Source organism: Centropristis striata, chromosome 5, assembly GCF_030273125.1.
Source record: "Centropristis striata isolate RG_2023a ecotype Rhode Island chromosome 5, C.striata_1.0, whole genome shotgun sequence".
Lineage (NCBI taxonomy): Eukaryota > Metazoa > Chordata > Actinopteri > Perciformes > Serranidae > Centropristis > Centropristis striata.
The window spans coordinates 25,221,864-25,239,702 of NC_081521.1; the positions used below are offsets into that span (position 1 = coordinate 25,221,864).

General features: G+C 39.7%; 3 protein-coding genes across 4 annotated transcripts in view; all 3 read right to left on the reverse strand.

The window, feature by feature from the left end:
• acot7 (acyl-CoA thioesterase 7) overlaps positions 1-1,314 on the reverse strand; it is an 81,362-nt gene extending 80,048 nt beyond the window's left edge. Inside the window, exon 1 of one of the 2 annotated variants that reach the window (XM_059333654.1) lies at positions 1,018-1,314. In XM_059333654.1, the coding sequence (XP_059189637.1) occupies positions 1,018-1,067 (50 nt within the window). In that variant the 5' untranslated portion in view covers positions 1,068-1,314. Of the gene's footprint in view, positions 1-649; positions 759-1,017 lie in introns of those variants that run through there. The other variant, XM_059333655.1, reaches the window with a different exon arrangement.
• A 368-nt stretch (positions 1,315-1,682) lies between these two features.
• Positions 1,683-3,382, reverse strand: LOC131971963 (transcription factor HES-2-like). The gene is made up of 4 exons (XM_059333669.1): positions 3,268-3,382; positions 3,070-3,165; positions 2,869-2,956; positions 1,683-2,763 (listed from the first exon to the last, which is right to left on the reverse strand). The coding sequence occupies exons 1-4, from the start codon at positions 3,355-3,357 to the stop codon at positions 2,426-2,428; spliced, it is 612 nt and encodes a 203-aa protein (XP_059189652.1). The 5' UTR covers positions 3,358-3,382; the 3' UTR covers positions 1,683-2,425.
• Positions 3,383-15,070: 11,688 nt separating this feature from the next.
• hes2.1 (hes family bHLH transcription factor 2, tandem duplicate 1) lies at positions 15,071-15,902 on the reverse strand. The gene is made up of 3 exons (XM_059333668.1): positions 15,813-15,902; positions 15,522-15,705; positions 15,071-15,411 (listed from the first exon to the last, which is right to left on the reverse strand). Exons 1-3 carry the CDS (start codon positions 15,900-15,902, stop codon positions 15,071-15,073), a joined length of 615 nt encoding a protein of 204 aa, XP_059189651.1.
• Between the last annotated feature and the right edge of the window lie 1,937 nt (positions 15,903-17,839).

Here is a 17,839-nt window from a genome sequence, read left to right on the forward strand (position 1 = left end):
GTCCTCTTTACTTGAATCTGAATATACACAAAGCAGCATGTGGGTCAACAGAGAGCCAAATGTGGCACTAGTAGCTACACAAACAAGGCTTTCAATTAATGTAACGAGAATACAAAACTGGGCATATTAATGACATAAAAACAAACTGATTTTTTTATGCTGCTCTTTTGGGGGTATTTAAAGTTATGTGGCAATATGTTGGGGTTTTGTTATAAACACATCCAAATTCTGACAAATTATAGTCCAAGACAATACAAATTTGGATCAAGAGTAAGTTTTACAGGATTTTAGAGGATTTTTTGAAGCAGCTGGATGCAGTCAGAGCTGTTGTAATGTGACTGAGCTGTATAGCTCCACCTACAGGTGAGCACAGGTAACAAAAACCAACAAAGTGCATGCTGTTGGGAAATGAATGAAGCTGATTCATTGGGAAGGCATTTTAATAGGAAGCAGGAATTAGCATTGTATCAAACACAGCTAATATTTGCTTTCAGTGTTCTCACTCTGTCTGTTGTCTTAATAAATAAACAAGGAGTTCTACTCGCAATTTAAAGCCACAACCCAGACAAGCTATTAACAGCGGCGACATAATTTACACATATGCTGTAAAATAAAACTTTTATTGGAGTTTTAGTGAAACGATAGCGACCTTATGTGTCCTTGGTGGTTTTATCGCGTCTCACCGGTGCTATCCGCGTTGAGGTCATCACAGAAAGACATACGACATCAATGGTGTGCATCTCTGCCGGGAACCCACAGGCTAAATAACGTGAAAACACGCCGTGTGATTAATCAGAAACCAAACCAGGTTGAACATAGTGGAGCCCCGGCAGACCACAGCAGTGTCCGGTGTGTTATAACAGGACACGGGGCGGATTATCTGCGTTATTACCCTGTGAGGAAGGACGCAGCGACGCCGGTAGCCGCGCTGTTCTCGTCATTTGTGGATCATCAGCACGTTATTAGCATGTGAAGGTTGATAGCACATGTGTTAATGCGTCATATCAAACGTCCTACCTGCATAATTGAAGGGGAGATGCTGCCTCGCGCGCCTGCGATGCCGACATGCTGCTGCTGCTGTAGATGATGATGATGATGATGTGGTGGTGGTGATGATAAACTCCCGAGGTCTGATGGTCTCGTGTTGCTGTATGATGTAAAGGGAAGTCAGACTCGTCTTGTGTCCGCCGGCCGCTCTGTGAGGTCCTCTGTGAGCTGACTAATCTGTAGGAAAGTACTTAGACTGAACACAAATGTAAAGAGGTTGATTTGTGTAATGGAGCGACAGGTTTTTGCCTAAAAATGGTTATCAGAGACTGTGGAAGTTACATGTAGTGGCCACCGGTTCCCCTCAAGGAGCTAAATGGGACATACATGATTGTGAAACGGAAATGGAAACCATATCTGTCAATACTTTCAACTACCAACGGGGGGCAGCAGAGACCACGTTACTCCAACATGGTCAACGCAGGGGCAGTACTTTATGTTGCCTGTTGTAGGCGTATTTGACCACAACACTCACACTGACTAACGGCTTTTATTCTGTTCAAATCTGCTGGACAGGTGTGTGACCCGGGCTTTTCTTTATTAAACATAGAAGTGATTCCATATAAGGAAACAAGGCCTCAAGATTGCTGCACCAAAGTTCAGTTTAAAAACTGGAGACGCTTTAGTTTCCATGCTCCTATTGCTAGAATGAGACAGCCTCTGGACATGCTTTTTCTATTTGCGCTTTGACGTGTGTGATATGTCTCTACAGGCCTCAGCGTAATGCAAATCTCATTCAGTTTATCCTCATGTGTGACGCGTGGCAAATAAATAGGCTAACGGTTTTTTTCGCCCGTAGCATGGCGATCATATAACATGCTTGAGCGCCAAGATGCGTAATAACGCACGACAAATTATCATAAAACACAGCACAGACCAAAAGTTACCACGACATCGTAGTTTTATTTGTTTTTATATAACATATATACAACATTTGCTGAAAATAGCAAAAATAAAACATCCCAACAGAGATACTTGGAATAACACATTACATGTCTACAGAGTTCATCTGCGCAGACTCACGACACTGAAGTCTGGTGCAGATTCATACAGAGTGACCCTTTGGGTCTACAGGGCTGTTTCAATAGCCCTTAATAATTTAGTCCACAAAAAGGACTAAATATTTAACGTATACATACATGCAGATTTTAAAAAATACGACTGTCTAAACTTGTCAACTTATACAGGACAACAGACTCGTGCGCTAAACGTAAGTATATAATACTCAACCATGACGATTTAAAGATGAATTCTGACTGTTCATCAACGAAAGCGACGCGGTAAATCACTATGCATATTTACAAGTGATGCTAGTTCTCAACATGCTGCCTACAAATAAAACACTGTACAGTATTTTCACAGGCTTTTGGGAGAAGTTCTACCAGGGTCTCCACATGGCGGCGCTGACAGCCTGAGGACCTGACTGCGCTCTGCTGGGAGCCACTGCTCCGCTGCTGCTGCTGCTGCGGGACTGGCTCTCCAGTCTGGAGCTGAAGGTGGATTTGAGGCTCAGGAGTCTTTGCTGGATCTGAGGGAAAGTCTTGGAGCTCTGAGCGCAGCAGTTCAGGCAGGTTGGGGTGACGCTGGTGGACATGGACTGCTGGACGAAGTCGTTGACGCGCTGACAGGCTTCTTGATCCAGGCTGGTTTTGGGCAGCAGAGTGGAGACGCGCTGGAGGCAGGCTTTGTAACCTTCCTTGTAGCTGTCTGCGGTATCTGAAAAAGACAATTAAATGTTAGCTTTTTTGTTCAAGAATGATGCGAGTCCAGTGTATATATATTTATTTTTTAAAGCGATGCACAAGCAGATCTATAACTCACTTTTGGTGCTAACAGGAGGGATGTCGCTGAGGAACCTCACAGTCATTTCCAGTATGTCGGCTTTCTCAAGCTTGGAGTAGCGAGTTTTCTGGAGAAAATAAAAGAGAGCAAATGTTATACACATGCGTTTGAAAGTTGCTTTGACTTTAGTATGTCTGAAACGTGTTTTGTTCATGCGTTGAATCGGATAAAATAACTTACATCTCTGCCTGTGAGGGGAAGGATGAGGTTTTTCAGATGGTTCAGGCTGTCGTTGATACGTGCGCGCCTTCTTTTTTCCATCAAAGGTTTCATTGTCTGAAAAGAACACATCATATTTAGCATACATTCAACACATTATGCGTAAATCATGAGACCATTTTAAATATAAATAGGTAAAAATCCAGTTACTTCGCTTACCTTTCTGAGCTCAAGAGCTTCCTTTCTTTTGGCCACAGTGAGCCTTGGAGAAAAAGACTGGAGAGCTTCACAAGTCATGTTTGGAGACATTTTCAGCTTCGTCTTTGTGTCAGAGAAGTGTCCAGAACCGAAGTCGGAGAAGATGTGTCTCTAACTGCCAAGTGCTGCGGTATATATGCAGGTCCGTGGCGTCGGTTAACGTGCGTCATGGGTACGCCCCCAAGCCAACTCGAAACGATTTGGACTGGCGACGTATTCCATGGAAACAACACAAAACCATTACATTTAATAAGATAACCATCTGTCTTCTACTCTAATCCACGCATAACAACTGCAGTGCGTGTCTGCGTTGTGATCCATGTACAAAATAAAACAAAATGTGCTTCAACAAGCTGAAGAAATGTGTGCGTAAAGAAGCTTTGGACGCACAGCATGCTCCTTCACCAAATGTTAATTCCGCAAACCTTATATCATATTAAAAAGTACAAATTTAGGTTTATTAAGTCATGTGTATAGTAATTAGAATATGTTTTATCGTAAAATACACACTAATATTTATATGTTGTGTTGCTGGTGCGTAATTATGCAGTGCTCATTTGTGACAGAAAAAATATATAGTTTATATAACATTCATTTATTTTGAGATCTAGATATGAAACATAACAGACTTCTTTAAACATAATATTTTCTCTGCAATCGTATTATTTTTGCCTTAATGAGATTTATTTGCCTGCTGTATTTCATGCTTCACTTCCACACTGAGGATGAACTGTATTTTAGTGTGCGTAAATTGTCCAAGTTTGATATATATATATATATATATATATACTTTACATTTCTAATCATTTTAAGATATATATATATATATATGCAGACTTAAAACCACAAGGTGCAATACATACACTACTGGCATAGGGGTCAGGCTTGCGTGTATAAAAGAGTGTCCACAGAGATATGGACTCTTACTCCAATCTCATACCCAAGCCACGCTACTTTCAAATAACATCTGCTCTTAGATTTTGACAACAATAGTTTTGCATATGACGTTTTTATGCAGTTTCTGCCCGGGGGGAGTCTCTACCTGTAGGGTGTATCACGCTGCTGCCAACGCCTCACGCAAGGCGGTGGGGCTAGGAACCAGAGGGTGGGTAGCGGGGGAGCATCTACTTCAATCACAATAGGCACCGCAACATATAAAATGAGCCTTCCAAAACTAATGAGGTGTTATAAATGTTGAGACTATTTTCTTGTGGCCTTGGTCTGTTTAATAAACAACTCATACGACTGTGATGTGGAGCATGATTCAAACTTTGAATTACAGCTTTAGGATTTTCAGATTTTGAATAAAAACTGGAGCGACATGACAACCCATCAAATGCCACTGCACTCAGGGGAACCACGCGCGCAGCACGCGCCACGGGGACCAGATGGCTGTCTGTTACCGAGCCATCAACTCCACCCTCCCACCCATCCACCCCAACATCCATCCATCCATCGACCCCACCCCCCATACACTCCCCCTGAACTACACCAGCATCCTGGAAAGTCAATCTCCCTACCCCACCATGGATTGGTGCGCGCACATACACATACACATAGACACACACACACACACACACACACACACGTACACACTGCATACATTCAAGCTCTTTTTCTATAAACTTTACACGCATGACACATGATCTCCACGCAGTTTTGGCGTGGGTGCCCCATCTGCATGCTTCTTATGGCTCTGATGTTGTTGTCCAACTGAAACAAACCCGTTCGCCCCCCCAGTTTGGAAACTCTGCTGTAGTTGTCTCCTTCAGCTTGACTCTTAGACATTGTAGCGTCCAAGCTATCATGAAATGCATGTTTATCAATATTATATGGTGATGACGACACACAAAGCTCAATCTGTTGGTGGAGATAAAGATGCTGGTCTGGGAGAGCAGATTGCATGGCTTCGTGAAAAGAGGTCTTCTTTTAAATATCACGTTAAATATCTAATAGTTTACACAGATCATCTTAAAAAGTAAAAATCTTTCCCACATGTAAATCAAAAGTCTGCAGTCAACCCTATATTTATACATATATTTAATATATTTATAGAATACATATTATATATCTGTCTTTTATGAACTTTAAATTGTTATTCAACATGCTCTACAAATGCAGTTTTATTTTATTCTTTTTTTTTTAATGTTGGTGTTAGGGAGGGGGGGTATTTTCGGGTTTTAAAATAAAAATAAAGTATGCAGTGTAAATGTAAGAGGCATCGTAGTATATGCACGATCTGCTGCTTGAACAAAGCGAAGCGCTGCGCTGAAACTGAGAGGCACACTTGCTGCACGCGCCCCTCACCACATCGCAGGGATGGAGGGATGATGGAGGGGTGGAGGGGGTTGGGGGGAGGTACACTTCTCAGTTTTGCTCTTACGGTTAGAGTCCTCCTTTGTCTTTTCAAGCAAATTCGGCGTCGGTAACCCATCTGTGCAGGCCGGATAACAGGGAGCCTTTGTCTGGAAATGTTCCGACAACTTCATGGGAATTAGGAGTCGCTGTAGGATGAGACTCCACCTGACTTCAGCTTCAGCGTGATGTGAGCTCCGAGAAAACAAGTGTCTCAAACAATGAAGATGACCTAATCCAGTGAGAAGAACGATAAACAAACTCCACATGTGACCAAAGTTTACTTTCAAATATACAAATGAGAGAAAATATGCTGAAATAATGTACAGAGTTATTACAAAATGTTAGTGTGCTCCTCTCTTGTGGGAGTAAAATGGGTCAAACAAAAAAATCCCCATTTTCGCGAAACGAAACGTTATTGTGACCACGTGTTTACCAGGTCAATAACATTTGCATTTGGTCTTTCATTTATTTGAATGATTGGTTTTGCCAGAGAAGCTTGATACTCGTCTTTTATCTTTGTGCAAGCATATGGAAAAAATGTATGAGACCATTTTTTTCTTCAATTTCTTGTTCACTGTAATGCCTGGTACAACTAAAGGTACATTTGTTTGGACAAATATAATGATAAGAACAAAAATATCTCAAAAGAGTTTAATTTATGAGCTGATATCTAGCCATTTTCCATAGTTTTCTTGATAATAACCAAAATCAATTTCAAGAAAACCATGGGTGGTCTAATCATTTTTTCCATGACTGTATGTTCTGCTCTATAAAGAGTGATTTTTTTTCTGAGACTCCGTTGCTTTTTTCTATCAAAATAAAAAAGGACCAAAAACATTAACAGAAATCTGAAAAGAAATACGTTTACAACACATGTTGCAAATAACCTACAAGAATGTCCATTGAACAAAGTCCCCAAACATTACTGTGTCAGGGTTTCTTGTTAACAGCAGCAAAGTGTTTAACTGGCAAGTGACAGTCTGTGTGAGTGCAGAGCATCAAAGGTGTCTTTCGGTATTTCAATTAATAATGTTTTATATTGAGTAAAATTACATACTGCATGTTTATCAATGGATACATTGATCAAGAGAGCACCATGGACTGTATATCTGTTCTGATCAGACTTGATTCTCTCCAGTATGGTGTAACCTGAATTGCTCTTTGCTACTCTCTACCAGCTGGACTGGATGGTATCTCCACACTGATCAGAATCAAAATCAGGAAAAATATCATCCAATTGCAAATCTTTGCCACTATTTCAAAGATTACTATTGCACTTCTATAACAAAGCTGGGAGACTAAGAAGAGAAACACAAAAAGACAAATGATGAAAATTGAGGCAGCAGTGACCAATACATCCTGTGTTTATAGTGTTGAGAAAGCTCCAAAAACCTACAATTCCGGTAATGCAACTCAATAACAGCTTTAATTAGAGCCTCCCTGCCTCTTTAACCCCACAAGTCCAGCTTGTAACACATGCTTTTGCTTATACAGTCATGGAAAAAATTATAAGACCACCCTTGTTTTCTTCAATTTCTTGTTCATTTTAATGCCTGGTACAAGTACAGGTACGTTTGTCTGGACAAAAATAATGATAACAACAAAAATAGCTCATAAGAGTTTAATTTAAGAGCTGATATCTAGACATTTTCCATGGTTTTCTTGACAATAACCAAAATCATTATCAAGAAAACCATGGAAAATGGCAAGATATCAGCTCTTAAATTAAACTCTTATGAGCTATTTTTGTTGTTATCATTATTTTTGTCCAAACAAATGTACTTTTAGTTGTACCAGGAATTAAAATAAACAAGAAACTGAAGAAAACAATGGTCTAATTTTTTTTCCCCATGACTCTATTTTTTAAAGTCCCCCTCCAGACGTATGTAAAAAGTACTGTTATGAGTAATATTTTGTTTAACATGGTTTTCCCACATAAAAGTAATAAAAAACCAAGAACTCTGGAATTCTGGATCTGGCCTCGAGCCACTATTGATTGTTCTAGGTTAACCAGTGAAGAAGCAGTGTGCATCAATATGGCGAGTGTTACAGAGTTTAGACAGGAGGAGGAAGCCCTTCAGCACCAATATTGAGCTGTTCCCGAGCTGTGCTGCAGCCAGCTCTGCAGCCAGCTCTGCAGCCAGCTCGCAATTTGCAGCATTAGTTTCAGTTGCATCTGTCTGAGAGATTTAGTCACACATGTTGGAGTGTCAGTCACAACCAGACTCACATGAGGGGTTTTTTGTGCACTAAAATTGGTTTCTATAGCAGACGTATCAGAATGTTGTGTTTGGGGGCAAGTCACAATATTTCTGGGGTTCCAGCGGTTATCTGGATCACAGATCTGGGTCACAGAGAACAGAGAGGCCCGCCAAGACATTTTCTTTCATGCATCAGTCATTGTTTATAGTCTGATGTGCAACTTGACACAGAATTGAGTTGGAGTTGAGAGGCGACAACTACGACCGGATTCTTACACAAGTCTGTAGCTAAGTTAGGTAAACTAAGAAGAAGATAAATCATTGTAAGACAATAGCAGGTGGGTTAAGGGATTGCATTTTGGCCAATATGTTTCACCTCTTCTGCTCTCCACACAGACTGTTTATATGCTATCAACCAAAGCCCTGTTAAAATAATTGATTATTTTCTATATTGGTAAATGGTTTTATGCTTTATTTCTGCTTCTCTGTGGTCTGTCTCTGTTCTCTGTGAGTGACGCAGGTCACTATCAAAGGTCAAACCTTGACTGTAGTAAATATCTCTATGCATTTATATTAAGTCAGACAATATGATTTGATACATTGATTGTGTTTGTGTGTTAATATTGATGTAGAAAACTATGATTACTTTAATTACATATATTCCATTTGCTTAAACTGATTAAGATTCTATAAATCACAAAGAATGACATCCAGATATATTGGTGCACAGTTTTTGCTGTGTGTGTATGTGTGTCTGGAGAGGAGGGCCACAGAAGGCCGAATGAAAATCCCGTGTGAGAATCTCTGTAAGTCATAACAAGGAAAAATGTTTGTGCTAACAAGTTTGTTAGTAGGTCAAGGCAAGGCCTGGTTTCGGCAGCAAGCAACCAGGTGGCATGACGTGCCGTTGTATGCATTAAAACTGGCGAATGAACGATCAAGAAGGCGGGACTTCCTGGAAGAAATCGACCAGCATGTTTTGTAAACAAATGTTAGTATTTTAATGGGTTCCAGGGAGGGAGTCGTGGTTCAGACTTCACGAACTGAAACACGTCTGTTTGTATTCAGGGACATGAGTTAATTTTGAACCCGGAGATCTCTGTAAAGTGCACATTTTTTGACGTATTGTAATAAAACTTTTGTTAAACTGAGAAACTTGGACGTTCTCCAGCTCTTCATTTCCCCATCAAAGAATGCGCAGAAAAATGGTGAGGTTTTTTCTGTTGGTGACAGATTTTTTGTGTCGGTGACAGATTATCAATTTTCAAGGTTTCCTCATGCAATTTTTCTAACAGCCCGCTCAAACATGATTGGTCAATACTCGGAACGCTTCCGAAACCAAAATCTTGTCCTATTGCCTAAGGATTCTGCATACACAGGCAGATTATAGAGATTAGTTTGTAACTGGCAGTGGCTGACAGTGTTTGTGCTACAAAGTTACAGTTGTGATTTTGGGCTGGAGGTATCGGTTTCTTTTCAGACTTTTGCATATTAGACAAAATTTGATAGATCAAACCATACTGATCACGCCTTATCACGCCCCTGGTTGATTTTCCAGTATTGAAACAGCTGAAACAGACAACTTTCCAGACCTGCAGTATCAAGAAATCTACAATTACTTAGTCAATTTTGCCTCATGCTAAATCTGGGGTAAATCTGAAGTTGAGATGAATATTCAGCTTTGGAGACACCACTGGAGGGGTTAAGTGTCGCTTCAGTGAAAGTTAGCCTAAGCGACATGCAGCGTAATGTAATCAGTGTGCCAACTAAACTCAGTTTGCAATGTTTTCTTTGATTTACTACATATCAAGGTCTGAATGCATTTCAAAAGGCTAAGGCACCACATCATACATGAGATGATACATTTAGGATAAACAGCAATTATCAGGGCAATCTTTCAATCTTTTAGGTCAATCAAGTCGATATTTTGACTAAAGACAGAATGAGTGAGAGATTGTGTAGCAGCAGGTCTGTCAAAGGATGCAAATTTGTGTCTCCTGTGCAAAACTAAGACACACCCATAGACACCCCACCCCCCACCATGACCTCAGCTGGGCCTCCACAGCCTCACTTGCTACATCAAGGGAACAATGCTAGCTGTAGTGCACTAAATGAGTTAGACATAAATGAGTTGGAGATTTGTTAAATATGAGCAGTAATCCTATTGGATACTGATTAAACCAATTTAAATTCAAACAGTAATATAAACGGATAATATAATGCCCTGAGGAGACTATAATAATGTCACCACTTTATATAATAGTTTTTTCCCCTGGACAAAAAAAACTGAACAATGGGGATCTCAGTTTGGAAAGGTTATTGTATTATAAGACTGTAGCTCTTTCATATTCAACAGTTAGACCTTGTTACACTTTGTCTATTTGTCCAATAATAATATATATTATATTCATGTGTGTGCACTATGACAATGTTTTTCTGAACTGTTTTGTACATTTGTGTTTTTGTCTTAGTCATCTGCAAATTATGTCGATGACACATCAATTTACATATTACACAACTGGTTTTAAAAATAAAAGGATAAGAGTTGGCTTTAATTTTATAAGACCTGCTTATTTTAAGGAATAAATAAACTTTTACAAATAAATGAAAAGCTAATTTCTCATGACGTAAAAAGGAAGCAGCATCAAGTTGTGCTGTCAACTTCCGTCTAAAGTACTGGCTTGAAACTCCATGACAGTTTTGTTTGATGATAAAACCAGAGATAAGGTCAAATATAATTAGTGTTTTGAATGATAGGGCTGACTGGCTTCACTCACAGAGACTCACCCAATGATACACACAGAATCTGCATATTTTTTTTCTTACAAATAGGGTTGGGAACTAATGCTGTTTACACTCAAGGAACGTCTTTCTGTTCCTAAGGTGAGTTCTGAGCAGTGGAAAAGAGCTTTCTAATCTGCTGCTGCCTCTGATTGGAACATGCTTCAATCTGACATACAGTCATGGAAAAAAAATATTTGACCACCTTTGTTTTCTTCAAATTATTGTTCACTTTGATGCCTGGTACATCTAAAAGGTACATTTGTTTGGACAAATATAATGATGACAACAAAAATAGCTCTTACGAGTTTAATGTAAGAGCTGTTAGCCATTTTCCATGGTTTTCTTGATAATGATTTTGGTTATTATCAAGAAAACCATGGAAAATGGCTAAATATCAGCTCTTAAATTCAACTCTTATCTTTAGTTGTACCAGGCATTAAATTACCAGGCATTGAAATTGAAGAAAGGTTGTCTAATAATTTTTTCCATGACAATTGGAGGCCAGCTGATCCAGCTGTCGGTGTTTATAAACTATTTGAAATATGATACTATGATCATCAGTGTCATCAATTTTATTCACCCATTTTATCAATCCTATGATAACCTTTTGATCCAATGTGTTTTGTGATCCAAGACTATTCTATTCTATCCATCATCATCTTGTTTGTGGTGAACCATCAAAACTCTTGCAATATAAAAGAGATTTTGGTTCTTATTATATTATATGTTGCTTTTCCACTTTGCCTCCATGATTTTATTGTTTTATGTAAAGCACTTTTAATTGTCTGGTTGCTTTCCTTGTTTAATAAAGATATACATGAAGTTGAAAGCGAGCATCAGAATGAGAGAGAAAGGTGACTTACGTGACTTTGAATGTGACATGGTTGTTGTTGCCCGACAGGCTGGTCTGAGTATTTCACAAACTGCTGATCTATTGGGATTCACACACACAACCATCTCTTGGGTTTACAGAGAATGGTCCGAAAAGAGAAAAGATCCAGTGAGGCAAAATGCCTTGTTGATGCCAGACGCCAGAGGAGAATGGCCAGACTGCTTTGAGATGATAGAAAGGCAACAGTAACTCAAATAAACACTAGTTACAAGCAAGGTAGCGAAAGACCATCTCTAAACACACAATACATCATATCTTAAAGCAGATGGGCTTCTGCTGAGACATATCATTGGCTGATGCTTTTGTCAAAAGTGACGCAAAGTAGGCGCATTTAATCTTCAAAGGAACAAGGGGACAAACAACCTAAAATATGGGTTTGCATTGTTTACAAGTCTTAAAACATTACTCACATCCCTGTAGTTGGTCACATTAATCATTCCTTCTGCCAGTTGAGACGTCCCTTCTTAGCCTAATTTTAATATAAAAGATGGAGGACAGGACCTCATTGTGTACAAGAATACATTTTTAAGTTTAGCTGAAACTAATATGAGGCCTCAGATTAGCTTCAGCTCACCATTTTTGATTGTTGCACACAGTGAGAACAGTGGATTTTTCCCTCCCTGAAGCCGTATGAATAGATTGTTGCAGTCAGTAAAGAGAACAGAAAAACACATTTTAATGCACATAAGAGCACATGAGTTCTGTTTTTAGATAGACTTGAGCTTTAAAGGACTGTGGCTTTATATAGTTCTTTCTTTTGGATTATTACTGACCTTTTCCAACATAACACCGACAGTTTTCATACAAATTTCCTCCCTTACAGGGAGCCACTGGTTGCATCACCTCATCTCAGTTCAGTGTGACAGGCAACCTGAAGAGACATAAAATGTGATTGAGATGCAATGATCCAAAGGGAAATGTTAATTTTGTTCATTCAACAATTCTCCAAGGTCCAATATTTATTTATTTAAATGTAATTTCACTTGTTCTTAGCCAGGAAATACAAGATTTCTTCTTTTAGAGATACCTGGTAAATTTAGCAGCATACAGTAAACAAATCTCTTGTGTTGCTTCTAAGTCTTGTATGTGAAATTGCTTGAGAGGTATCCATGCTTTACGAATGTCCATTACAGATTCTACCAGTCAAAAATTATGTGAAATAGCTTCATGTTTCCTTTATAGCAGCTTGTACAATAACTTTAAACGTATTCATAGAAGGGACTACTTTTAAGAAAACAATATTTTGCAATAGATTCCATGCCCAGGATGCACAACAAGAGAAAACTGTTTTTTTTTAACAAGCTCCAAGTGCATGCATGTGAGTCACACCACCAGAGTCTAATATTGATAGAAAGGAGCTTTAAACAATTTTATTCATGGCCTCAATAATAGAAAGCGTCTTTTGAAAATAAAAAAACAGTTTGGGCCTAAGGTTTATAAATAGATTATCAATATGTACGTTAAAAGCCAACTTTTCATCCATCCATATGCGCTGATGGTGGAACGAACTTCCAAACTCCATCTGATCTGCTGTTTGCACTGTCCATATAGACTCATGGAGTCCTAATGGACTCAACTTAACCCATGGCACTTAACTCTTAAATGTACTAAATTACATTGTAGAATTGTAAAATTGTAGGAATAGATTATCAATATGTACATTAAAAGTAAACTTTTCATCCAGCCATATTTGTAGGAAGTGACTCTTGAACAGATGTACCTTCTTGTGGCATCATCTGCCTTATTCAGGTCACAACGTTGGTCTTTATTTATGGGTAAAGACAGTGCATAAACAACTACACAGTCGCCCATAAAGTTAGAACAAAATATTTTGTACCTCTTTCCATGAAATGACTGTGACAATGTAATTTATTCTTGACAGATAAGTGTATATCTTCTCAAAAATGTATTAATCAATCTCTTCCAAACATATCACAATGAAAATGAAACCACAATTTACAGCGGATTGTGTCTGAAAACAAATTATTCCAACTTTATAGGCAAATGTGTATATTGGCAGAAAATCATAAAGATTTTTCAAGAGGATCATCTTAATTGTTTTGCTTTATAATAATTGTGGTTCAAGTCAAGGATGTTGGACAGTCTTTGATTGCACTAACCTCAGGATTTCAAAAGAGTCTCTGTTAATGTAAGATCATGTTGAATGAAGATAAAGATTAGAATACCTGTCTCAAATGTGTTTAAATTTGCTACAAAATTATTTCATACTTGAAATAAATAAAACTCATGGCTGCAGAAAAACAAGTCCAAGTTATTCTTCCCCTCCTGTCACCACACTGTTCTGTGTCACAGTGGACAAATGCTAAAAAGTCTTAAGTTAATATGATATAGAACGTAGTTGGTTTGCATAGTTAATTTACTTCTTGAAACTAATTTGTTTCTATACAGACAATATTCCTGAAGACTTTTTACATGTATCGACTAGAGGGTTTAAATACAACTTATATCCAGTCAAATATAAAGGAAGAGGACACAATTAGGAGTCTTTATCTTAAATTATTTGTGCAAAGTAACTGCAAGAACAAACAAAATCTACCACTAAAGGCTGTGTGATCATGTGCTATAAAGAATAAACACATTGGAAACAGAAGTGCTCATTTCTAATATAATTCAGTAAAAGTGGTAAATTCCGGCCAGACCTGCATATATCAGAAAAATTACTTTATAGAGATGGGTTATTGGAGGAAGCAAAAAACATTATTTTCACAAGCATCAGTGATATGCTGACGGATATTTATTTAGGAATTGTTAAATATTGCAAAAATGAATGTGTGATCTGGCATTGTGATTCACAACTGCAGTCATCTCAGTGTGTGTCCCATCCCACAACCAGTCAAACTATTTCCCACCAATTTGGCGGCAACCGGAGAGGCGCCTCACATCTGCAACAATAGAGCAGCTGCTCATCAGCATCAATAGGCTCAGGCTGACCTGCGGCTTTGTGAGTTTGCGCGCCTTTTTCATTCCTTTCATGTAACACGGATTCCTCTTATTAAGACGTCCGGGTTCAGTGATAAATCTGAGATCCTTGGACCACCACAAATCAAAGATCAAACAACACAATCATATTCGAGAAATACACATTTATTGAAAAGCTTGTGTCAATGACAAAACATTTGAAGTGTCACAAAACATGTTTTTTGTACATAACGTCAATGAAGACTATAATCCTATATAACACATAGTGTTTACAGACTATTTTTTGCACAGACCAAAATACTTTTAAGTCCATCGTGCAAACCTCAAACAAAATAACCCTTGGGGTTTTACAAAAGTGTTGTCTACAACCCATATCTTTGAAACCCCAAAGAGGATTGCATTTTAAAAAGCTCCGGTTTCTTTAAGATCTGTGCTCGTGAGCTTTGGCATTAAACGCAAAATGAGCCAAATGCTGAATTACATGACAGCAACTCCAACCATTCTAAATCTTTAGGACACATATTGAATACAAATAGCATAAATAACATTACAAAATAAATAACAGGCATGAGATAAATGTCCATCTAATCTACCAGGGTCTCCACATGGCTGCGCTGACAGCCTGAGGACCTGACTGCGCTCTGCTGGGAGCCACTGCTCCGCTGCTGCTGCTGCTGCTGCGGGACTGGCTCTCCAGTCTGGAGTTGAAGCTGGATTTGAGGCTCAAGAGTCTCTGCTGGATCTGAGGGAACGTCTTGGAGCTCTGAGCGCAGCAGTTCAGGCAGGTTGGGGTGACGCTGGTGGACATGGACTGCTGGACGAAGTCGTTGACGCGCTGACAGGCTTCTTGATCCAGGCTGGTTTTGGGCAGCAGAGTGGAGACGCGCTGGAGGCAGGCTTTGTAACCTTCTCTGTAGCTGTCTGCGGAGTCTGGAGGGAGAAGAGATTTAATTAGTGACTGGAATTTCATGTGTAGCAATAACAATATCGGATGAGGTGGTTTGTACGATGCATATCGTAGTTCAAGAGATGATGCGGACCTTTAACGGGAGTGGAAGGAAGGTCTCTGAGGAAACGGACGGTCATTTCCAGAATATCAGCTTTCTCCAGCTTGGAGTAGCGAGCGTTATCTTTGCCAACCAGAGGGAGAATCAGGCTTTTCAAATGGCTCAGACTGTCGTTGATACGAGCACGTCTTCTCTTCTCCAACAAGGGTTTAAGAGTCTGGAAGAAATGAGGAAAACAGTTATTCAGCTGCACTTGTAAATGAGTCAAATGAGAAAACATTTGCAGTAACGTGCGGAGCTATACAGTTGATCTCTTCCTCTTACCTTTCTCAGTTCGTTGGCTTGTTTTCTCTGGGCCACAGTGGACCTAGCAGGGAGAGGCTGGCTGGCCTCAGTATTGATGCTGGGACTCATGTCGTTTGCTGCTTGTTGCTATGCTTTTTTGAGGGGATGTATGAGCTCTTGGAGCGGCTGAGCTGAAGTGTGCCGCAGAGTTGGAGAGCCTCCTATTTATGTGACTCCGGCGCGTCATAGGGGAGGGAACACAAGCCACTGAGCGGGGGTGAGACACAGGGGGGCGATGCCTTTGGGAGATGAGCGGAGCTCCTGTCTGGACCATCTGGTCCCGTTGGGACACGGCGTTTACCGCTGGTATGCGGAGTTTCGTGATGATGTTGCGCTTTATTGCGTTTAAAATTTAAAGCTTTAACGTTCATCCAAGATCCAGTTACGCGTTGAAGCCATATAATGATGCAGTGTTCCTAACATCAATGTCACATTACTGCGCTGTAACTTTCTACGGGGAGGGCTGCTTCTGAATACGTCTGGCTTGTTTTGTTTTTGTTTTTTTATTAAATTGACAATCTTTTTTATTGATTATCCTGTTGATTTGAGCATAAAAATATCCCACAAATGAGCGTCCAAATCAGTTAAAGATCATTTAGTATAACACCCGGAAGTTGCACTGCATTAAAAGAACAATTTAAAAGTGAGATCAAAAATAATAAAGTCGAACATTTAATCAGTTTATTTTATTCTTATGGACTCAGATTGCAAACCTTTCACAACAAAAGAAACCAAGAACCAGATGAGTGATTCTGAGGTGTCAGGGTAATCTATTCATACAATTAATAAAGCAGATACCCAAGCCACGCTATGTATGGATTAACATCTGCTTGTGGACCCTCAGCAGCTTGTTTCCAATATCAACAACATGGTGTTTACCTGGAGCAATGGGGGAGGAGACTGAGTAACGTCACAACCTGCAACACACGCACAAAGGTGCGTGCATCTGCGCAGTGTACATATGATACACATACATATAATACACAAATGAGTCATGCAGGACAGGAGTCTGCTGCGTGCAGGGAGAACACGGTGAGGAATATGATCCAGCACAAAACTAGAGCTGTTTTATAAGTGATAATCCACTGAAAACTAGACCACAATATGTAAAAATGTAACATTGTAGATATGTATTTAAAAAAATATTCAGTTTTCAACATCTTAGGAAACTTTCAGTGAGTCTCTCTGCTGACCATGAAAACACAGCGCAGTGAGCTGCCAGTAGGATTCACGCGTTCGGCACGCGCCACAACTGCGCAACAGATGGGATCCCGCCACACACACACACACACACACACTACACCCCTCCCCCCTCATCAGTTTCCCACTCTGCTGCTGCTCCCATCAGCATCCCTGCTCCAGCTCATGTGCCCCCTGAGCATCAATGTGCTTCAACTAAGTTTTTTTTTGTGTTTCTTTTTTGGAGGGAGGGGGATGGGTCACCAGCGAATAGACAATGGTGCAGTTTTATTATCGTAAACCGTTCGTATGACTCAAACCAAGTAAAAGCAACACTGCACAACTAGATGCTAAAAGATCGTTCTGAAACCACAACTTTAACACAAAGACACAAAATAAAAATAAATCTTATTGATAGATATGGCGAACACCGACTTTACGCACAACATTTACGCACGGGATTGTGTATTGTGCATATCCATCCTCAAGTTTTAAGGAAACCATAGAATGGGACATTTCACTTTAATTTCAATTGGTTTATTTACATTTGGGAACAGCTATATTGTTCAAAAGTCTCTTATTATTGTAAAGGTAATGTTGCTGTACGGCTACAAGCTGTCCTGCTTCAAGGGTTTCATCCCTCCTCTAGTTTTTCAAGCATTATAGATGCGCGGTTTTGCACGCGTCCTGCCCCATGGGGCCCCAAATAACTGCCACCAAGTCCAGTCTGGGAACGGGCCCTTCGAGATGAAACCAAAGGGGAAAAAGTGCATGAGAGGCTTCGGTTGGGAGCCTTTTTGTCCTGGTTTCAGCGTGGGTATCCATCT